At 40.1% G+C, this 25,091-nt stretch overlaps 1 protein-coding gene across 1 annotated transcript; it reads right to left on the bottom strand.

Annotated features, from left to right (window-relative positions):
- Positions 1 to 1,221: 1,221 nt before the first annotated feature.
- On the bottom strand, positions 1,222 to 22,837 carry LOC124286239 (proton channel OtopLc-like). The gene is made up of 6 exons (XM_046722583.1): positions 22,706 to 22,837; positions 22,079 to 22,334; positions 20,024 to 20,187; positions 19,155 to 19,413; positions 17,546 to 17,668; positions 1,222 to 2,015 (listed from the first exon to the last, which is right to left on the bottom strand). Exons 1-6 carry the CDS (start codon positions 22,835 to 22,837, stop codon positions 1,222 to 1,224), a joined length of 1,728 nt encoding a protein of 575 aa, XP_046578539.1.
- Between the last annotated feature and the right edge of the window lie 2,254 nt (positions 22,838 to 25,091).

Raw genomic sequence — 25,091 nt, 5'->3', positions numbered from 1 at the left:
CTTTTGGATATGGTGAACACAGAGACATGTCATGACAACTGATCAATGTCTTCTGGATATGGTGAACACTGAGACATGCCATGACAACTGATCAATGTCTTCTGGGTATGGTGAACACACAGACATGTCATGACAACTGATCAATGTCTTCAGGGTATGGTGAACACAGAGACATGTCATGACAACTGATCAATGTCTTCTGGGTATGGTGAACACACAGACATGTCATGACAATACATCAATGTCTTCTGGATATGGTGAACACTGAGACATGTCATGACAATACATATATGTCTTTTGGATATGGTGAACACAGAGACATGTCATGACAAAACATCAATGTCTTCTGGATATGGTGAACACAGAGACATGTCATGACAATACATATATGTCTTTTGGATATGGTGAACACAGAGACATGTCATGGCAACTGATCAATGTCTTCTGGATATGGTGAACACAGAGGCATGTCACGACAACTGATCAATGTCTTCTGGATATGGTGAACACAGAACAATGATCAACTGATCAATGTCTTTTATGTATGGTGACCACAATACATCACAACTGATCAATGTTGTATACACAACGTTTCTGGGCATTTCCTTGCCCCAGGTGATTCCCCTGACCAAGGGGCAAGGAAAAGCCCAGAAACGTTGTGTACAGAATAAACATGAAGTTGACATCCATAATATTTTGTCTCTTATTATCTACATCGTTAGAGTAGACAAAGGATTCATAATCGGCTAAACAAATAGAACCTGCATGCCCGATATCCACGTTTTACCCACGATCAAAGGACTGTTACATTACTGCAAGCATCGTTGGTGTATAGAGCTGCAGGAAAAACATGGAAGTTATGTGTAGGTGACTTTTTCTTGCTAGATTTAGGGGGTGATATCTTAAATATGCTTATATGTAATATAAAACCTTCATTTCATGGTATTCGAGTGTTAGGTTACAAAACACAGAAGATTTATTTATTTATGTTTTATTACGTGATGATCGTCAGTAACGTCTGAACACAGTGAAGATATGACATTCCATATTAACAAATATATACAGTTACAACATATCCAATCACATCATTTAAACATTACCTCTCCGGTGAATCCGACTTTCTTTTGTTTTTCCGATTCTACGCTGAAGTATATGCGATGGGAATGTCACGTACGTTTCAAGCGATTAAAACAAAACGTCAGTGCTGACCATCCAGGTTCTTCAAATGTGTCTCTTCATCTTCCATGCATTTTTCCAGATATTTGATAAGCACACCGAGGAATGAAATCGATAATAGATGCCCATGGGTACTGAAATATTGGTAAATATGGCCCATGCTTCATGTCCATAGAATTCCACCTGAATAGGGTTATGTTTGGGCTTCTGTGTTTGAAAGGTGTTCATTGCCCACATGGCGAAGTTACACAGAAGCAGAAAGGTTACCAACTCCCGACCAGGTTTCTTCCTAACTTGTGCAGGAGTTGCAGCAGTCATCCGATCTCCCGCCATAATAAATATTGTCTGCATAGAAGCCTGTACCATCATCATTATATTGGAAAGAATCGTCAAGGCACTCCTTTCGTCGTACGGATGTAAGATGGCAGCAACGAGACTGAAGATTGAGAAACACAACAATCCAGTGTGGGAAATGAGAATCAGTGTGTCCTCCAGGTCACCCTTGTGTTCTGAGTGGAAGCGATGGTGTTTCATCTTCTGGGCAGCAATGACAAGAGCTACAGAGGTGACCAGGTACATGCACGTGCCAGAGAGATGTGTCATGATGATGGCAGTGCTCGACATGGCTTCCTCAGCCGCAAGAACGTAGAAGGCTATGATTGAGATGATGGACCCAACCGTTAGAAGGATGCCGAGAAACAAGCCTCGGTTGGACCCTGCACAGTCTACACTCATCCTCTGATGGTTCATAGATTCTTCGTCTTCATCTTCGTCATCAGAGTCGGAGTGGCTTCTCCTCCGTCGATGTCCAACATTCTTCCACATCACGTATAGAATGCCTGTCATACCGAAACAAAAAAGAGAGATTTACATCACAAATGGCATCTACATATATTGCCAATGTCTTGAATATGGACATTGTCTTGAAGACTGTTCACATGTGTGAAATACATTCAACATTACTACATTTCAATGTTGTTCAAAACAGACTTGCAAGTAACCATGTTCTCTTGTCACAATCACAAGCAAACAGAGAGACGCACATACACACGCACGCACGCACGTCAGCCAGCCTAACATGCACGATTTGTCTCATCTGGTTCAACTATCATATGGGGGGTTTGATAACCCTCAGTGAGACACAAACTTTCAAAGTTGTGTTGAAAACGTAAACGCGAGGACGAAGGAAAATCCCCGTTGTTTTCTTCTCGACCCCCAGAGACTAGTGTCTCAGGCCACAGAAATTTATGTTTAAGAAGTTGTAAATGGATAACAGTATATTTAAAAGTAACACAGCACCTCGACTCGTTTTAACTTAATTAGAGCATCCATGGCGAAATATTTCTATAAGGGTCTTCATGTCAGACTTTTCTCAACCACAGACCTGACAGGCCATCAAGTAAATGGAAATCAGTTCTTCACGCACTATAGGTTCTGATAAACTACGGGTTTTTTGCATCAGATGCGGCTTAGAGGCTTATTTGTGGGAATTAAGCCTCCCAGCCCCCCTTAAAAAAATAGCGAGAACCATCCTTCGATGTGCCAGTTCAAATAAAAAAATAGCAAAAGCCCTCTGTGGCCACCACCCACGGAGGGAGAAATTGGTGTTTTGACCAGAGACCCGCCTGGTCTCTGGTCTGATGATGTTTGTGGTGCGCTGGTATTTCTCCCCCATGGGGTTGTGGTCGACCGCTCTCTCCCTGAGAGCTCCGTGTTTCTTATTTCGAACGGTAGGCTTCGAACCTCGGTCACAGAGTTGCGCATCTCTGGACCTTGATCGTACCCATCAGTCGTTCAACTGAGCCACAGAGGACCTGATATCCGAGTGCGCGGTTTAACGGGTCTATCCTGAGATTGCATCATCCTCTGGTGGCTTTTCACCTCGAATCAAGGTGTAATAAAATACAATCACGATGCTCTTAGGTAGTCTAGACCCCACTGAAAACGATGCATGCGTCGATGGACGCTGAAAACATGTTTACAAACCACAATCAGCTAATTTAGAATCGGGTCACATAAGCTCGCAAAGCGTATGAGCTATATATAGCTTGAATGCACCGTCCCTGACAGAGTGAGACTGCCATCGTGAAGGGAACGCGCCGGACTTCGGACTTAGAGTTTAAGCGTTGGAATCCCAGACAGAACATTTTTTTTTCATTTTTTTTTAGCGTTCGAATCCCAGACAGAACATTTTTTTATTTTTAAGGGGATAATACCCTGTCGTGAGGGACAATTTGTAATTCCTCTCGGATGAATCCCCTACCCAGTCCGTCTTGCAAGTAATACAGATTCGGTTAGTCGTCTTTGATGTCCACTCGGTCGACGCGGTACGTTTTCATGGACCATACGGGGTCTGTGGCATGATGTTTGTCCCCTCCTTCGAGTTCACCGGGCTGGTACAGATAGCTCACGAAGACCCGTTCCGATAGCTTTTTCTCTTGGCCGTGACGCGATGGCACAGCCGATTCGATCGTCACAGATTTCATTCGAATGGCTTCGATGGGTCTTTAATCGAGGAGTCGAGTGACTTCGTTGTTGATCGCCAACACCTCTTGCTGTAAGCGTATGACCCATTCCGTCGATCGTTTTTCTGGGTTGACCATCTCTCGGGCATACTGATGTCTGAACAAACACATGGCTAAAGGTCCTGTTGAATCTTTCGACGATGGCTTGGCTTCGGTGAGCTCCAGCCACGCCTCGTCTCAACTGGACTTTATGCTTCGATAACAGCTGTGACACGGCTCCCATGAACTCGCGTCCGGGATTGACTTGTAATTCGGTCGGCCAGGTCAAGCGACTGCGTTTGTGGATGCGTTCTAAGGCCTTTGCGACTTGACTCGAATTTTGGGTAGTTAATGGCTCTGCTTCCTTGTAGCGACTGGCAATGTCCACAATGGTCAGGGCGTACTTGTAGGTTTTGTTTCTCACCCTGTTGTGCGGGAGAAACAGGAGGTCGGCTTGACGGTTGGGTACGGTTGGGTATGGCAATGTCACACTTTCTTCTCCGGATGTATCAGGGAGCCGGCACGTACACTTGCCAGATGGCTTGTCTTTTAAGCCAAGCTTTGGTGGTATCCTCGGAGATACGAGCGGCTTTGGCTAGCTTCGGGATGGCGCTCACGCCTTTCCAGTAACCCCGAGGGTTGTAGTAAACCTTCTCCATGATGTATACACGCTATCGTTCATTCAATTGTCTCGACGCATCGAGTGGAGTTTCCTTTATTGGGGGTCTCGGAAACGCGTCGAGGTCAACTGTTGGTACCCATAGCTATAAGTGTGGATGCCATCGTTCGCAATCCATCGTTTGGTATCCATGGGCGACAGCGAGGTCTTGTTGAGAGTGCTGCCGTAGATGTTGTGTTTTTCGCTTCTCAATGCGTTCATGGGGTGTTTGAACGTGCGTTTATCAAAGAGCCTGTTTGAAGAGGGTGTGTTTGATGTGTCGTTTCACAACGTATTTCTTCACCCCTTTGGATTTTTTTTATTTCGTCGTGATCGGCTTTCTTAATAGAATACATCTTAGGTCTTAACCCGAAGTACTCGGCCATTAGTGGCCAGCGCATTCGTCCTTCATTTTGCCGAGGACTTTTTTGTTTACTTGGCTGTGGATTGGATGGTCTTTCGGATAGTCACTGACGTCGTACATATCGATGTGTTTCACCATGTCCTCGTACACGTCCTCGGTGCATATATTCAACAACAAGGAATCGGTGTCGGTGTACAGCAGCTCACACCGATCGCCGTGCTGTGGCTTGAGTTGGTTGTAATAAAAGTCGTACATTAAATGTTTGGACAGGTCGAGAATGCTCATCCCCACGTAAAAGAGTTGGTTGAGCTTGTTATGGCTTTTGTTCATGTGGAGAGCCGCCAAGTCATTATCGAACAGTTTACTTCGATTGAAGGCCGGGCTGGCTATCAATTTCCTGAGTTTTTCTTCCTCGTGAGATCGCACGAGTTTGACCGTCACTCGTCTTCTTAAATTTTCCATGGTTTTGCCGAACACGAAATTGTTCATGAGTTTGTAGAGATTTTTCTCAAAGTCGCTCGTGGTTGTTTTCGCAGCTCGGTGTTCAGCCGAATGTAAGGTTCCATCCAGGGACTTGGTTTAAATTTGAGCACCGATGTACTTTTTTCAGCTTCATGCCCAGCGATAAGTACAGTTGCAGATTCCGATAGTGCATGACATACTTTTTCTTGTTCATTAAGTTCGGGACTAGTTTTTCCACGTTGGCCAGCTTATTTTTCCCGAGCAACGTTAGTTGATAGTATGACATCCAGTCTCGGTTCACCGTTAACCGTTCGGGAGCCAGCAGATAGCTGTTGTGAGCAGCGTGGAGTTCTGCAGGATAGTCCAAGTCCACTTTGAGGATGTAGTCTTTGTTAGAATCGGCAGACTGCAAAATCTGCCGGCGCAATCCACGCTGATCATCCGAGTCTACCTCGGCGAACCACGGGTTGGTAACGTCGAAATCGTCAAAGGCATCCAATGGACCCAACAACACCAATACCACGTTTGCTCCGTTTACGTACAGGTGGGCGTGGATGCCTTCACCAGTCAGCAGGGAGTCAACGTCACCGTGGAAGACACGATATCGCTCACGAAAATTTTCCTACACGATAACATACATCTGATGGGTTTGAAGTGCACGGCCGAAAAATTATCCGAAAACCAATTAAAATTTCTTCTCTAATATAAACAATGACAAACGTGACTCCGCAAGCCACCATTGCGTTCTCCGATCTCAGGACACACGAGGATTCTACGAACCCGGTACAGAAAACGCATTGTACATCCTGCACTTACAAAACAACGTGTACCAACGTCGAGAAGTCATCGTCGAATTGAACTGGATCATCAATATCGTCCTGACCTACCCCTATCTCGTCATGGATCAGGATCGTAATATCCTCGAACTAAAAAACAATGGGATTCTTCTGTGAAGTTTGATTCAGTTTCATAAAAAGGGAATGTACGCATCACCATTACCAGATCAAACGGGTTATATGCTAGTCCCTCACTCGGAAGACACAGTGAAATGGCTCTATTTAAAACCATATAGATTCGTGGATCACTGTGATACCAGGTTCTACCCTTATTATCGACGTCGTTCTTGGAAATGCCTCCAGACAACGGGTGGGACTTCTGGTTGGGTTAATCATACGCTGGCACGATCGCCATAAAAATCAACGGTGCCGTATTTATGTACAAGTAGGAACAGCTTCCACCACAAGCCTCGAGGGAGTTGAGGTTTTTCTTGGATGACGTGGCTCAAACGCTCGAAACCGTGGATGGATGACTGGAAAAAAAATCCACATTTACAAGCTTGGAAATGTCTTGGAAAGATGATGTTTCCAAGACATTTCCAATTTTGGAAAGATGATGTTTCCAAGACATTTCCAATTTTGGAAAGATGATGTTTCAAAATTTCCAATTTTGGAAATGTGAGATTTCCAATTTTGGAAATATCCGCAAGGGGAGATAACTGGTGGGTGATGGTAAATTATTGTTCTGCATGGGCTAATTGCTATAGTGGCATGGGGGCGGCATGAGTGTTTCATGGGGGGCGTTATGGCGACTGGCGGTAGTCTTTGATGTTTGGTGTTGTTTTAGTAATGATTGTTTAAGGGATTAACGAAAGGATTATCGACTTGACTAGGCGAAATTGCAGTGGTGAACAAATTTTAAATGTTCAATGTTTTGGGTGGAAAGTGAATTTTGTCACGTTTAGTTTAAGTATGTGTCATCGTAAGCATATATCTAGTGAGTGAGAGTTAATTTCGTACAAGGGCCACCGACCCGTTATACAATTATAAAGATGACAATACAATCCAGCGCCATATATAATATTAAGCTGTATGCTAACATGTACAATGTCTCATTTAATTTTATACTCTATATTCAGAAACTTCGCTCTTTTTGTCAATGCAAGAAATATAAACTTAGCAAGATTGTTAACAGTTGTAGAATTGCAAGACAATAATAAGTTGATAAATTTAGTTTCACATGGATTATTTATGTAGTATTGTGGGAGCAGGCTGTTTCTCAGATCACAGTAAAATGAATATTCAATAAAGAATTGGTACTCTGATTCAATGGTAAGTACAATACACAGAGGGCAGAATCGCTCATGTTGTTTTATATTTACTTTTCGCCCATATTCCAACATTAAAGGATGGTCTGAACAACGAAACTTACTCAAAGCAAAACGAATCGTTGCCCTCCTAGGGGGTCGAGTGATGGTGTCACCATGCACTAATTTTCACCGGACCCCGTAGTCCGTGCTAAATAGGTTATGTTTGTGAGTGCGAAGCGAGCGTTGTGGAAGCTTGGAACGATATCTTAAATGTGTTCAGATCGCTTCGCGGAAGATAAAGAATCAAAACTACTTACTAGTTGTAGTACAATATATATATGATTGATGACCAAAAAGATTTTCCATGACACAACTTGAAGCATAACGATTTCTTTCTCGGAAGCGAGGTTGTGGTGGAAGTGACAATAATATTGTAAGTAGTGTTATATTGACTCCCACCTCGCTTCCACGAGAGAAATTGTTATGTGATAAGATATGTCATGCAAAATCCTATTGGCCATCAATCAAATACATATTTTACTACCAGTAGAAAGTAGTTTTGATTTTGTAACTCGGTGAAAACAAACCTAAGTAGCATTTATTCTCAGACTGGCGGATGTTCGCGACAGGGCGCTGCCATTTTTAATAATCGTAACATCACGGGCTAAAGTCTGTTAAAGAATTAATGAGATTATGGTTTGTTTTCATCAAGTTAGAAAATCAAAACTACTTTCTACTCGTAGTTAAATATGTATTTGAATCATGGCCAACAGGATTTGGCATGACACAACTTGTATATCAAATGTATATATCAAATGTACTGAGATCACAGAAAATGCAATTTTATATTGTTTGAGAAGTCACCGTTTGACATCGATAGAGATCTTTGCTATATAGCTGTGTGTATATACAACCAGAGGGATCATCTTGGTATGAGAAATTTAGTGGACATTGTAAAAATGGTATTTCACTTTTTCCAGGAGAAACTGTTGGATAAAATGTCTGATCTACCAGATATATACTTGCTTTGTGGGGTGATTTTAATGCTCGGACAGCTACGCTTCCCCGACTTTGTTGATGATGACATAATATATCATACGGAAAGTAAAGATCATTCCATGTGGGATTTCATATTGGATCATTTTAACCTTGAACGGTTCTCCTGTGACAAAGTCGTCAACCATTTCGGCAGATGCCTCTTAGATTTATGTAGCATTTTAAATATACATATTGTGAATGGCAGATGTGGGTAAAGATTTTAAAGTAGGGGATTTTACATTTATAGGTACAAATGGCACAAGCGTCATAGACTATGTCTTAGCTTCTGCACATTTATTTGACAAAGTGCTAGATTTTGCTATACCTACTAAAGCAGAGTCCTCTCACCTCCCGTTAACCTTAGATTTACGTGCGCATCACCCACCAGTAGAGCCAAAGACTATGAGTGGTAAATATAAATCTGATCATGAAGCATACAAATTTGTTTGGAATAGCAAGATGTTGTCGCAATTCAGAAATAATCTACTATCGGATGATATACAAGACTTATTTGATAAATCTGTTGATGTAGCATTCACTGATATAAGTCAATGTGTAGATTATGTCGTAGAAGCATTGTGTCTAGCTGCTTTGATATGAAAAGACGGATACGCCCCCTTCTCAGAACAACATAATACGAATATCTGGTATGATGAAGAATGTAATCATTTAAAAAAAGAACGGTGTAAATTTCTTAACTCCTTCCGAAAAGATAAAACCTTGCAATCCCTGGAGAGATATCACAAAGCTAGAAACAGATATAATACAACCTGCAAGGAAAAAAGAAAGGCATTTATGGAACAGAAAAGAAAAACCTAGAAAATAATATAAATGATGCCAAAAAAAAAAAAAATTCTGGTATGAACTTAAAACACTAAATCCTAAGAAAAGCCAAAATAATAACATTGAAATCGACGAATGGTTCAATTACTTTCAGTCATTATTCTCAGCCTCTGATAACAACCCAGATCCAAATAGACAAGACTATGTGAACGATACTGAGTCTACTCATATTACAGGTGTAGCCCCTGACATATTGGATGCCCTTAATAAGTAGAGATGAAATACTTAACAGTATACAACATCTAAAGTGTAACAAGTCACCAGGATTAGACAACATCCTCCCGGAATTTTTCAAACATTCATCTGATCTTTTACTTCCATATCTTGAGCTTATTTTCAATATTATCCTCGACACTGGGAACTTTCCTGAATCTTGGTCAGTTGGCATTCTTGTTCCAGTCTATAAACAGGGTGACCCTAAAGATACCAATAACTACCGTGGAATAACTGTACTTAGTATATTTGGCAAGTTATTTACTTACATTATCAACAAAAGATTAGTTAAATGGACTGACGTCATGGATCAGATATACGAGGGTCAAGCGGGCTTTAGGAGGGATATACAACAACAGATAATATCTTTATACTGTATAGCCTAATACAAAGATACCTCAGCTCAAAAGGTGGAAAGTTCTACGCACTATTCGTTGATTTTGCAAAGGCTTTCGATTCTGTGCAGCGGGATAAACTGTGGAGACTTCTACAATCGCACGGTCTTAGTAGTAAAATGAATAAAATGTTGAAGAGTATATACGAAAATGTTAAAGTGTGTGTAAGGAATCAGCATGACTTATCTGAACCTTTCATTAGTGAACTAGGTGTTAGACAAGGCTGTATTTTAAGCCCTTTCCTTTTACGTTTTTCATTAATGAATTAGCAATACAAATATGTGACACATGTACGAATGGGATTCAACTACACCCAGATACAATACAACTATTTCTGTTACTCTTTGCCGATGATATTGTACTATTTTCTAGTACTGTTAGCGGTTTACAGAAACAAATAGATGAATTAGACACATTTTCTGACCAATATAAATTGTGTGTAAAACAGAGACAAAACCAAAATTATCGTCTTTAAGAAAGGTGGCAAACTCTCTAAATTAGAAAAATGGTATTATAAAGGGCAACTACTCAAAAACTACCAGTGTTTATAAGTATCTTGGTGTATATTTTTGTAATAGTCTTCTCCTGGTCCAAACACACAAAACAAGCGTCAGCACAAGCCTTGAAAATCTTAATCGGTGTTTGTAAAATATGAGATCGTTGGGTGAAATGTCCTTTAACACATTCTTTAAAAATATTCGATATGAAGATAAGTCCAATACTTTTTTATATGGCTCTGAGATATGGGGATTGCAAATAATATGACAGTATTGAAAGAGAGTTCATTTATATGCATGTAAAAGGTTCTTGGTGTAAAACCGAACACATGTAATAGGATGGTTTACGGAGAATTAGGGTAGATTCCCCTTGTTTTATATACTCTTCCATTAAAAGCCATAAAGTATTGGGTAAGATTACTGCATATGCCATGCCATAGGTTTCCGAAAAAATGTTATGATATGATGAAATTGTATGACGAAAATGGGAAAAGGAATTGGGTGAGTGATATTAGGGAGTTGTTGTACAAAACTGGTTATGGTTATGTGTGGTGTGACTACAAATGTTCAGTTGCATACCAATTTTATCATATCCTTTACACAAAGAATGAAAGATATCTATTTCAGTCCTTGGTCGGAATCACTACTCCCTATCCACAAAATGTTTATACTATAAACCAATGGAAATCGGACATACGTTTCCGAAGACTATTTAGCAAAAATCGGCGTAAAGAAGTTCCGTATAGCTCTCTCCCTCGTTTCGTTGCTCTTCCCATGAATTATTTTTATTGAAACTGGCAGGTATGCAGGCATACAAAGAGAAATCAGAATATGTCAGTTATGTAATATGAGTAACTTGATTAAAACCCTGGGCGCCACAGCTCTGCCAATAATGTAAAATCACAATTGCTAGTGTATGTTGTCTGTCTCATTACTTCACGACGAAAACAATGATCTCTGTTGAATGATACGACAAAATGAATAAAAACAAATGCAATTATTAAAATTAAAACAGATAAGAGTTATAAGAACAAATGTCAGGCTATTTACTGTTCGGATAAATGTAATCCAACACATCCACAAAAATCAACGAGATGTTGGCCACCCGCAGCTGTTCAACTGATACATCTGAATACATGTTTTACGAAAAGTGATATATCGTTTCCATTTTATACACAATACGAACTAATCGCACGATTCAGTTAGCACAGGACATATGTCCTTCCTTCTTCAACCCTTCCTCTTTGAAGTCCAATAAAATTCTAAATATATCAGGCACACAAATATACTTCACAGTTTTGACAAAGCTAAAAGACAAAGCTAAAGTGCTTAAATAACCTTTCAAAATAGGCTTCATCGTAAATGTCGCCATTTTATACACAATACGAAATCACGATTCACAGCATTATTTGCTGTAAAGTGTAGACAGTATGTTTTCAAATGTGAAAATCGGATAATTACTCTGAGTACTGAATTTCAAAAATAACATATTAATGATAACTGAAATCAGTTTTTCATATCACTAATGATAATCTGAAACGCTGCCGATGAACCTAGAATCGGTTTGGATGTTTTCGAAAATATGCTTACACGAACGCCGAAGTGCGCTTTCCGCCTTATTGGATAGTGTTTACAAAATCACGTCTCGCAAAGGCCGGTATTGAGACGCCTATTACATCACGTATATTTCATAGTCAGCTGCGACAAATGCATCAATGAATTCCCCATACATTTTAAAATCAAATCACAGTTGGTCTTTGTTACCAATACCAACTAGATATTGGGTGTGAAAACAAACGCTGTGCTCGGAAGACTGCCCTACTGTAGTTTGAAATGTAAACAAAGAAAAGATTCGATTTATACTGCGAAGCAGCCGGCTTGCAATGGCTCAATACCTTTAGAATATGTATGGAAAGAGTATCATAACAAGAAAGAGGAAATGAAAAATAGATACAATGCAATGATTTGATTTGATACTTCATAAGAAATTGTCAAAGTTTCCGTGCAGCGTGACGCCATAACAGACGCAAAATCACGCAGAACGACAACGGTAATTATCAGCATTTCTGGCTTCTTCTCTTACTTACAAAGAAAACATATAACAATACACAGATAGTCAGAGTCACTCTGATTACTTTCATTTCATATTTATGTACAAACGATCCCTGAAGCAAGGGAAGAGTCCTCGCAAAATCCTGTGTACCCTTGTCAGCGAAGCCGCCATTTTGTAAGAAATCGGTCATCGGTTGTGATGTCACACGTCAACATTGTTGTAGTACTACATATTAGGCAATATCTTTGAGGTGAAGGTCGGATGAAAAAAAAGTAAACACAATCGTCCTATCCTTCTGATTACACTTTCAGTAATATGATGTATATTTTGCGTATCATTCAGATATTTTTTTTCATGAAACCAATTTCAGTAGATTCTACCTACATTTAGCTTTTTTCAATATCATATCATATGTGGATACAGGGTATACGTTTTTATTCTTTGAAAGTTTTTGATATTTTGAATAAAAGTTACAAAAGAAATTGACACATTTAGAGTATCACACCACATTTTAAACCTTTACACAAGTGTTAGTAGATCAAGGGTAGCCATAACTGCAACATTGACTTTAGGTCCTATAGTGTGCAATATTCAATACATTGGGACTAATATTGCAGTTTCATATGAACAAGTTAATGGACAGCGATTCAATTCAAACCTTATAAGTAAAACTGATAATATTAATGGAAATGATTTATACATTTTATCTTGTAATTTTCAATGAAATTTAGTGAGAGAATCCAAAATAATTAATTTATTGATATTTTTTTACCATAAGATAACCTGTACATTGAATTAAAAACATAACATTTGCATTGTTATTTCAAACTGTTTTTCTATTTTGAAATACTTTGGGAATAACAAGATAAGCAGGTGCCCGTTCGGTCTCGCTTTATGCGTTGCTATGCAACAAAGTACCTCTTATACAATGTACGACATGGATTTAGGACCTCGTCGTACGACATGGATATGACGTCTTTGTGAAACGGCCGGAAGAGGGTCGTAAACATGGTCGTAGGGTCTACAACCTCCTAAATTTAGGAGGCTTTTGTGAAACGCGGGCCAGGAATTTTAGACATTATGTCGTTCAATGTTGAGACTGTTGCTCTGCAGTCTTTCTGACTGCATCTCCATGAGATCCATTCTCTCCTTCTCTCTTGTTCAGAATGAACATATACCGGTAACCATTTACACATAGATATCTCCAACCACGAAAAGTAGGAAGAAACTTCTAGTCTAACTGTGCATTTACCATAACTGAATTTGTGGAAATAATGGTGAAAACTGTCATTTCCAAAATTCTTATAGCAAGTTTCTGCAAGAAAATGAATAACTCACAACTTATGAATTGAGTGAACTAATTTATAAATCAAAGTGACTGTGTGAACTCACTAACATGGATTCAATCTCATACTGGTAGTCTGGTATACATGTCTTATTTCTTTCCATGAGTGAACACGTTTTTTCATCTTGTAGAATCCCTTAAAACAACACCGTTGTCAAAACATCAAACATCAAACGATTTTTACCTTGATCCAAATGTCTAACCTACCCTTTATCTCGATAATGATACAAGAATGAATATGGGAACCCTTCTCTATGCATCGACAAGAATACCTATCAAACAAGCATGGAGTTGCTATTGGCGTGGCGTCGTGTTCTCATTGCAGGTTTTAACATTTTCAAACGTATATAATTGTCACCACAGCGACAAACCTATTTTACAGTTTAGTAGAAAACTTAACAGAAGCATCCAACCTGACCTTACAATGAGCGGTGTGATAATTCAAGACATAGATAATCACAAGCATCTAGACTTGACCCTTCAAAATAACTGTAACTGGGATATTAACATAAAGTCTATTGGCTGGCTTATTATGAAATTAATGTCTTGTCTAAACTGGAATCTTTCAAATGTATATTTGTCTCTGGAATAATCTGTGAGCTTGTGGGCTGATTTCTCTTGATCTATAATGAATGTTTTATTAAAACATTCTGTAACGTACTTCTTGTAAATGATCAAATTAATCTAGATACACTCATGATTCAGTAAAAAGGGAATTCACTTGAGTATTTGCTTCAATCCGCACGTTTGGACAACACAACCAATTTTCTATTGACAAGTTCATGAGATTTTCGTGAATACGCAAATTGCACAAACTCAAATGGCCCCTCCCTTGTGACAGGTGTTAATGGGAGAATGTATTCTACTACGGTTAGTTCCCATGAAGCAGAATTGTAAAAACATAGGGTGATTGCCTCCAAGACCTGGTGATCTCGAACAAAGGCCAGTTAATGTTTTAACAGGCACAAGGTTGATACGAAAAGTTGAAGGGGTAAAGAAATGAAATTAGGCTAAACTGATATTTGATATTTTCATGACATAATTTGGTGTTGCCACAATTAATCATCACAAGATGAAACATATCATGTGAAATATATCTCAACTATCATTTGGAGGGCCTTTTCAACTATCTTCTTAAATCTGCCATGCCAACACGCCATGTAATAATAAGATACATAATTTGCAAATCATGTATGACCTATTTCAACTTATTACTGACCCTACGAAGGTCACCCAAAACTCTAGCACTTTGTTAGATATTAGTAGATTAGTAGATTAATCAATAACTTTGGCGAGACGTAGAACGTATCATCCCCGTAGACGTTGAGTGAACACATGAATCAGTATCATTATAATCTCAGTGAGCTAAACTCAGTAAATTAACTCAGTAAATTCGATCATATTTCAAAACAAGTTCAGAATTTTATAGCACCCAGTGTCTTAATCCCGTATAACAACACCGACGCAACATGAACGAGATTATACTGTAATAACAAAATCCTACTTCACGGGGAATACCCCATTACGCCATGGCACGGGTTCACTTTTATGGCATGTAATACACTCAGTCAGTCAGTATATCTGTACACTGTTATATAGTCCATATAGCGTAGGTGTATGGAATTTGTATTCATACGAACATTGAGAGGGGGGAAAAATTAAACATATTTGCGCTTTTGTGGATAACAACTAAAACATACACTTGAAACTGACTTTGAAAATGATCGCCATACTAGCGGTAAATAGAACAGTCAATATCAATTTTTGACACATAGAACAAGAAGAATGCAGATGAGTGAAGTTAAACTAATATATAGAATTGGTTCCTAGTTGGTCGCATAGGATGGCGAATAGTAAACACTTAATCTAAACATAATCCCCAACTGCAGTTTTCATGAGTAAACATGTCACATGCAAGATACATTATGTATATCAACAATAAGAACTCTAACAGATCAAAAGATTCGTGAAATAGTTCAGTCTATACACTCATGGGCCGGGGATCCTTGGGGAAAAGGAGAAATTGAAAGAAGTAGTGGTAAAATCCTTCCTAAATTTCCAAAAGTTTCCAAGCCTTGGAAACATCATCTTTCAAATTTTGGAAATTTTGGGAAATATAATATTTCCAAATTGGAAATTTTTGGAAATCACCATTTTTTTCTTGTGGATTTCGTTTGCGACAGATCAGCGAAATCAAATGCCAATTGGAACGAGAACGCGACATGCGACTCAGATTGCACAAATGTACCATCGGGCTGTCAGTGCCATCGACGGCGTGGACACGGCCCTCGTGGTCGCTGGCATGGGACTCAGGGGTGCCGTCATCCGCTTATTATCCACCATCGTGGCCGCACCCGTCGTCCTCGGGTTAGAAGTAGCCGCCGGGGTATCGGGACTGGCGGGAATAGCTCTCAAACTCGTTTCGCGTCGTCTGCAACGGAAGGCCTTAAAACATGACGAAATCCGAGTGCTGGCCGAAACCAAGCTGAACGCGATCGATGATCGCGTCTCGTCAGCGCTCACGGACAGTAACATCGCCGAAAGAAGAGGTCCGCCTGATTTTAGCCGAACTCGCCAAGTACTACCGCATGAAGGAAAAGATTCGAACCAAGACTCGGAAAACCGACGACTTCAGAGAAGACGAGAGAAAAAAGCTCATAGAACAAGGCAGACAACAAATCATTCAAGCCTTCCTGACCAACAACAAAGACCTCATCAAAGATTCACGTTAAACTGCTTTGTAGATGTCATTATGGCCTAGCCGAGATACTAGTTTGAGTAAAAAAAAACAAAAAAACATTTTTGTTTGGAATTTGAACGCTGAAACTCTAAGTCCGAAGCGTTCCCTTCAGACCGGCAGTCAGTCTCTGTCAGGGACGGTGCATTCAAGCTATATATAGCTCATACGCTTTGCGAGCTTATGTACCCTGATTCTAAATTAGCCGACTGTGGTTTCTAAACATGTTTTCAGCGTCCATCGACGCATGCATCGTGATCAGCGGGGTCTAGTCTACCTAAGAGCATCGTGAATGTATTTTATTACACCTTGATTCGAGGTGAAAAGCCACCAAACGTGCACGAGGCGAGCGAGACTGGTTCTGCGCTACTGTAGCTAGTATAGACGGAACCCAGCTCAAGATAGATTATGGCCTCTGCAATCTTTTTCAGCGTTCGTCGACTAATGTATCGTATTCAACGTTCTTCAAACTCCCTACGGCCATCGTGTTTGTATTTTATGAGACATAGATTGGAGGTGAAAAAGCCACCAAACATGCACGAAGTATTGAAGCGGAAGTGGAATGACGGGTTTCAGACATCCTTTGCGCTACTATAGACGGAGCCCGGTTTAAGAGGACGACGCAATCTCAGGATAGACCCGTTAAACCAAGCACTCGGCTACCAGGGGGTCCTTTCACGAAGCAACCTTAACTAAGGTTAACCTTAACTCCCATTCTTTAACATTGCACTAAGGTTACCTTAGTGACTTACGATCACCTTTATTGCTTTGTGAAATAAGGCCCAGGTCCTCTGTGGCTTAGTCGAACGACTGCTGGGTACGATCAAGGTCCAGAGAAGCGCAACTCTGTGACCGAGGTTCGAAGCCTACCGTTCGAAAAATAAACACACGGAGCTCTCATGGGAGAGCGCGGTCGACCACAACCCCACGGGAGAAATACCAGCGCACCACAAACATCATCAGACCAGGGTCCAGGCGGGTCTCTGGTCAAAACACCAATTTCTCCCTCCGTGGGTTGTGGCCACAGAGGGCTTTTGCTATTTTTTATTTGAACTGGCACATCGAAGGATGGTTCTGGCTATTTTAAGGGGGGCTGGGGAACTTATTTTATAAAAATAAGCCTCTAAGCCGCATCTGATGCAAAAAACCCACTCTAGTACTACTCCTGACTTACCTGCACACATCAGGCTGTACTCAATAGTACATGGATACAGGTACGGACCAGATGACTCGACAAGCTCAGTCATCATAGTTTTCTGGGGACAGACATCTCCAGCTGACGTCGAGGTTGATGCTGCTGAACAAAACCAACAACAACAACACCATCATCCTCCACTTCCCCCTCCTCTTTATCATCCCCATCATCATCATCATCATCATCATCATCATCATCATCATCATATCTTCATCATAAATGTTTTACATGACATAAAATATACTATCCAAAAAATGAAACGCATAGGCGTTCTGTATTAAATCTATTAATTACATGTTGTGTTCAAACAATCGTCAAAATATGTAACAAAAGTGTTGATAACATGATTTTACACAGTTGCACAAGTAAAAAATCGATATTACCTGAAAATGTTGAATTTGATGAGATTTCTTACAAGGATTAAAAAGGCATCGCCACAACACAACAGAAATCACCTTCCAGTTGAAATTGTGCAGCAAAGAGCATGCACTGTCTGGCAATAAAAATCCAGATTACTTTCGGAAATTGGCATTCGTTTTGAAGGAGTTTCAAGGTCAAATCACTACGCCACGCCTTGACTCTGCGACACGGAACATCGCCATTGAAAGAATGCACGCTGGAGATTACCAATCTTCTATTGACAGACGTCTGAATGTTAGTCTGAGCACGATATCACGGCTTGCAACTCGTCACAGCCAAACAGACGTAACAAATAACCGTCCCCGTACAGTCAGACCTCGAGTCACCACTGCAGCCCAAGATCGTTACATCCGGGTACTACATTTGCATGATCGTACTGCCACGGGTGAGAGGCACAGCAGGCAGGGTGCCTGGGCTTCGGAGGATATTCGGTCAAACTGTACGGAACAGGTTGAAAGAAATTGGTCTGAGAGCCGGGAGACCCGACATCGGGACCGTGCTACGTCGTCACCATCGCGCTCAGCGTCTCCGTTATCTAAATTATCCACTTGGTTGTATAGACATTACCTTCTTCTAAACTGGTGTAAAAAATCATGCACTAAAGTCTATTTGTGGACGAGTTATGCATGTTTGAAAATACATGTACAACATTTTCGCAACAGATTTTGGCCTATGTGTTTCTTTTTTGGGATAGTATATTTAAAAGGAATTATCTTGAACCAGTGTCCTTTCTATAGACGGCTTTGGATACACATATATTTATTGAGCTTAAATTCTTGAGCATAGAAGCGATAGACCAGGCCTAGTTCCCGGCAGTTGGATGGGCCGAAATCGTATTAAATGTCACGGTAATATCGCAAATAACCTCAGAATCGCTGTTGTGATAATCGCCTTTTCGATATACCTCGGTTCTGTAATGCGACAGGTTTAGTACTATCGTCTTACTGCTGAGTAATTATTGTAACACAATCCAGCCACTAATATGCCCATGTGGAGATACCATTGAGCCACTATGTGCGTTTAGTGCTATATATAGATGATTTATTCCAGCTAAAAGTTAGCACTGTTATTCACTATTGGTAACGCATCACCAATACATATTTAGCAAAACTAATAATCCGTTAAAGAAAGTATCGACTTCACTGACAGATAAGACAAATAAGGGTACCTTGAAGTGCTCTCCCATGTGTGAGAGTTCCGTTCTCCTCATCCCACAGAGAATCATTGGCATGACCGTTTGTGTCATAGCTTACTGTCTGGTCAGCGTGGTAGTCGCGGTGATGACTCTCGTTATGCTGACCATGATTGTGTGCGTGTATTGTGTGCAGCGTCTCCACGACGATACTCCTGAACCAGACACACACATTCGCAGCACACATGTGCATTAGACCAAAGCGAGCAAGGATTTTGTAACGATGGATGCACATCTGAAAAGGAAACAAAACATTCACCTGTATCCATCCCCGGCTGCCCAGTGCATTAATCCCAATCAGTTTCGTTAATGCATATAACCAACTCAACATAGTATTTTTTCGCACATATGTGTACTTTGACCGGAAGGCTATTCTAATAGCGTCATCAATTTCAAATCGTGCTCACAAAGAAGCAATAGAAATAAAACAATACACTGAATACAAAAGGAAATCTGTGTCCGAAACAAGGGTAAAACTACTTGTAATAATTCTCTCTTATAGTAGTTCAAATTGTGTTTTGATTAATATTTGGCTAGAAGATTTTTTCCCTTTGGACACAGACTAAATTGTTCAAATGTGAGAGGAGACACAACAATTATTTTGGATATTGTTCACGTTTGTTCATTACCCTGAGAGGATGTAGCGTGAATGAAATTTAACGTTTTCCAACAGAACAATCTGATTCACAAAATCACAGTTCTACTCGGATTAAGGGTAGTTACGCTCATAAATAATGTATAGAATCCTGTTTTTACATGACTATAATCTGCAACAAAGCACTGTATGCCGTACAACCACACCGCCATCCTCCGTGTACTCACATGCACGACAAACAATTATTTACCTTCGAATTGAGAAATATGAAGTAAAGTTGCGTGAATGTAAAAATAAGGTGAAGAAAGGGTTCGGCTGACTCCACGATGCTGAAACAGTGGGAGAGATCTTGCTCAAACACCAGGAATTGCCCGAAGTGAAGGCCACTATGGATCATGCTCCCAATACCGAAACCTACAGAGTGAGAAACAAGGATTATACACAATATAGGATGATTGTCGTTTCATATACAGACTGAACTCCAGTTCAAGGTCCCTGGAGTTCAAATTGGAAAATACGTTTATTCAACCAGAAATCCATGCTCGAAATCTATGTGTCATCTTTGACTCAACATTGAGCATGGAAAATCACGTCAGTAACATCTGCATATCTGCATATTTCCACCTAAGGAACATCAGACAGATTAGCAGGTACATGGACACACCGTCAGCAAAATGCCTAACCCATGCATTTGTGACATCACGTCTAGACTACTGCAACAGTCTACTCTATGGAATACAGCAGAAGTACATGGACAAGTTACAGCGTGTTCAAAACACAGCTGCCAGGCTCATAACACGCACACATATGTATGTGTGCACAGAACACCAGTCCTGAAGGACTTACTCTGGCTCCCTGTAAAAGACAGAGTTGTATTCAAACTTCTTATGTTTGTTGACAAGTCCAATAACGGGCTTGCTCGATTCTATCTCCAGGAACTAGTCAACCTTCACAAGCCTGGAACGTCACTCAGATCAGCTAGTCAGCAAAGCTTAGATGTTCCATCTGTCCGAACCACAACATACGGGGACAGAACATGTAGCAGAGCGGGTGCTGTACTCTGGAATGGATTACCTGTGACCGATCTCAGAAAATCGGAAAATATCAACAGTTTCCGATCTTGTCTCAAAACCATCCTCTTCAAACGAGCATTCGACTAAGCGCACATGAGCAGGACTCTGGATATGTAGCGCTATACAAATGTCTAATTTGATTTTGATTTGATTTGACACCTCATGGGGACTAGGGTCCACTAACCCCCAAAAATGTTTTTAAGGTATGAATTTTTAACCTTTATCTCAAAATACCATCCTTCTTTTCCAGATTGCACTATTCACGCTTGGATTAGTATATGAATTAATCCTGCCAGGATTACCTTATCGTGAGCTCAGGTCAAAGAATCGATTCTTTTATGATCACTGGTTCGTCTGCACCACACACGTGCTTGTTTGTTTCACGTTGCCACGACCTGTGTGGCTTACCAAGAAATAGGATATTGTTTGTTTGTTTGTAACGCCGCACTCAACAATTTTCCAGCTGTATGTCTGCTGGATCAGACAATGTAGTGACTGACATGATGAGCATTGATTGGCATCATGACCATCTATCCCTGCAATTGGGATACGATGACATGTGTTCCGCTGGTCGCCGCTTAAGACAAGCATGAGTCGCTAAAGACATATGCTAAAACGGATCTCCACCTGTACAAGAAAATATATGACCTCTTTAATGTGTTCGAGGGAAAACAAAGCGCCTTTGAGCAGTTGTACTGGATCTCGGCGCTATACAAATGTATGTATGTATGTATGTATGTATGTATGTATGTATGTATGTATGTATGTATGTATGTATGTATGTATGTATGTATGTATGTATGTATGTATGTGTGTGTATGTATGTATGTATGTATGTATGTATGTATGTATGTATGTATGTATGTATGTATGTATGTATGTATGTATGTATGTATGTGCACTTAAATTAACAAAATTATCTTTTAAAAAAAATCAGAAAATGTGCTATGGCGACTCCTAATGTTCTGACCCCTCACATCATTTGTGTTCATGTCACTGGAGTACTGAGCTGCATCATTCAACAATTTGAGCAACTTGCGTGAGTACTACTGGTAGGGCATGGCTTATTGACCTTTTAGCGCTAACTCCTGGCTTGTTCATCTTCAGTCGTCTATTTACATTTTGTTTTGCTCAAATCTGAGGAGAATGCATCCGAGACTTATTCGTATTCTCTTGCGTTCACATTTTATAAAATTAAGAATATCCACGCACAAGGTATATGATCTACATACCGACGGCACCCAGGCGTAAGTAGAAACTTCCTGTATGTGGGGACACAGTTACAGAGATATGTCTCCTCCGTTTGCCTCTCGCTGAAGGGTAGTCATCAGTCTTGGTAAAGGTCTTGGCCCATCCTCTTGTGAAGGAAATTGATTGGGTCAGCGTTTTCGTCAACAGGTCCGTTTTGAGTTTCTTCCTCCTGAGCAAGTAGGCATAGACGTAGACGAGGAAGATGATGCTGACCACGTATAGGTAGATGTAGAAACCCTGAGGTTGAGAATAAGTTCACGTTACAGGAGACGAAATATGCTTTTAATAATGAAAATGTATTTTGTTCCATGCATCTGTTTTACATTATTAATAGCATCTAATGATATACATCGTTAACTATAATAACTGGCTCAAAGCTACTGGATAGAGCGTTTGACCAGAATGGAAGGTCGATGATTCGATTCCATTACGATACACACGGACGTTGAATCTGGTCAGGATAACCTTTTCAAACTGCCGCATTGTGTCTCTGTTGTCTAGCAGAGGGTCCAAGCCACCACTCAAATATGTGGATTTGTGTCACTGTAGCAGGAAATGATCGTCATCAGCCTCCTCGCTGAAGAATATAGAGCATCGTAATGACTAACCTCAAATGCGTACACGTGCCTTGTATTCACAAACGATTGTGTGATTGGTATGACCGATCCTAGTACCACCAGCAGTATGCCATACAGCCCACTCAGCATCAGGAACAGGCTGCCTCTGAAGAAAGAGACCATCAGTCGGGGCGTTAATTACATTGGCATGTATACTCAACAACAAAATAACTGGTCCCATTTGAGGAACATTTTATAAGCATATAACTGAAACCGACCGCACGGCGTTTTTTCTTCTTCTATTTTTCTGTTCTTAATACGTTTTACTATTAATATATAACAAGATCCTCTTAAACATAGAGATTATTTTCTGGGTTGCAACGTTTCAGGGCTTCTTCTGGCCGCATCATCAGGTAAAACTGATGATGGGGCCAGAGCAAGCCGTGAAACGTTGTACTCAAGAATAAAAAGAAGATGTAACCCAGAAAGAAATCTCTATGTTAATCAGATAGCATCTTCAATCAAGCATCTAATATCCTGTTAGTAATTATTTTGTGTGTATACGTCTGTACACATAGGTTGCATATGTCCATGTGTGCCCTGTAATCCTTAGGTGCATGTACTTTGCTAGTTTTATTCACTTTAAAGTTCAGTCAGTAAACACATTCTATTCTTCTACCTCTGCTGCTTCACAGTATTGCATGTTATCTCCACTCTACAAATGGGATTAGCCAGTGCGATGCCCATGTTCAAGCATTCAGTTTGCTTGCCATATATCCCTATGCAAAACTCCTATATATGACAGACGTTGTGAGCTTAGTGCACAGTTACTTCAAAAGCCAACGGATACAATGTGTGAAGCCCATTTCTGGTGTCCCCCGCCTTTATGTTGCTGGAATATTGATAAAAGCGGCGTAAAAACCTTACTCACTCACTCACTCACTCACTCACTCACTCACTCACTCACTCACTCAAAAGCCAACATGAAATTAACAGCCTCAGGGAAGACTCTATTTCATTTTGTCATTTACCGCAGCAGCTAACATTGGCAATGGGTGATTATTAATGTATACTGGGGCTTCAGTAACAAGTTTATAACGATACATGTATTGATTTTAGCCCAAAGCTACATACATTACGTACACGTAAACAAGATATAAGACGAGTATATGGATATATGTATATGTATAATACAATAAACAAGAAGTTGCCATCCATATACTCGTCTTATATATTCACCAACTTCTAAATGCCTCTCAAGAATCTCATGTAAACAAGAGTTTACATGTTGTTGTACAATATTCGATCAAATGTAGTCAGTGCTCTACAGAGTGGCATTGCGGGATAAATATACATTGTTGATTTGGGTGCAATCGTTGGTAGACATACGGATATTAAACTTTGATTTAGAAGTATATAAGTAATAATTTGTGGGTATAAATGTTTTGCACGTAACTTGATGTAAGGAATTATCAAAACAGTTGCAAGAAAGTGCGTTAGACATGAAATCCATATTTCCATAAATCCAAACATTGTCTATCTGTCCATAGCTTCTCATACATGATACATATCGGAAGATTACCCACGTATTCGTATGGATGAGGTACATATCGACCCCTTTTCATTGATAGCTCAGACAATGGTAAGCCGAAAAATGTACTTAATTAGATGAGGAAATGATGATCACAAAATGATTGTCTTTACAACAATTAATTATTGTATAGTGACATATATATATACAATGTTGCAGATTTCATATGTATTGTATTTGGTTTGCTTCTGCTACACATTTACGATGCATGTTGTTTCAAATACCAACAGTACAAACTACGATTTGTTATCAACATAATGAATCATGCAGGTGATCCAGGCAAGCAAGCTTGATCAAATCACCGACAACAACTTCTGTCCTATCCGTCCTTGTGTGAATGCCAGGTGAGAAGAGCCCGTCTCCCTAGGGTATTTGACTTCCCTGTCAAAAGGCCAGGTCACAGTTCAAAGGGTTTACTCCCATAAAGTCCCAGTCAGAGATTACGTTCGTGGCACGTCAGAACACAACCGTCCACCTAGTGATGACCGAGCAGTGAGATTTGTTAGCGTCATGAGGAAGAGAGCCAGAGACAAAACAACACCAATGCAGCAAATATACAACGACGACCATTTTTCTTAATAAAGGGTACAGCCTACTAATCACGGATGCAACACACCATAACGAGTGTTGTTTTAACGGGTCTGCGTTTTGGCAGTTCTGCGTTTTGGGAGGATACCGTTCAAAGTGCAACTCAAGTATACACTGTTTACGAAACAGTTTCATTTTCTGTCACTCTATGAGCATGCAATGTTAATATATATAGAAAAGACGTTTAACTTTGGTGTTTTATTTATCTAATTACGATTTAGATAACTTCAGAAAAACAAACAGATGAAATTTGGTAAT

This window comes from Haliotis rubra, unplaced genomic scaffold (genome assembly GCF_003918875.1).
Source record: "Haliotis rubra isolate DU_JTF1 unplaced genomic scaffold, ASM391887v1 Scf38, whole genome shotgun sequence".
NCBI classification, from domain to species: Eukaryota; Metazoa; Mollusca; class Gastropoda; order Lepetellida; family Haliotidae; genus Haliotis; species Haliotis rubra.
Note: the sequence above shows the minus strand (reverse complement) of the source record. Positions and strands in the feature narration are given on the sequence as shown.

Bases quoted from the DNA above. Each gene is read 5' to 3' on its own strand.
- LOC124286239 (XM_046722583.1), bottom strand. From the start codon at position 22,837: ATGGTCTCTTTCTTCAGAGGCAGCCTGTTCCTGATGCTGAGTGGGCTG. The intron at 22,335-22,705 runs GTTAGTCATTAC...TCTCAACCTCAG, and splicing joins GGCACGTGTACGCATTTGAG to GGTTTCTACATCTACCTATA. The intron at 2,016-17,545 runs GTAAGTCAGGAG...TCGGTATGACAG, and splicing joins GTACAGCCTGATGTGTGCAG to GCATTCTATACGTGATGTGG.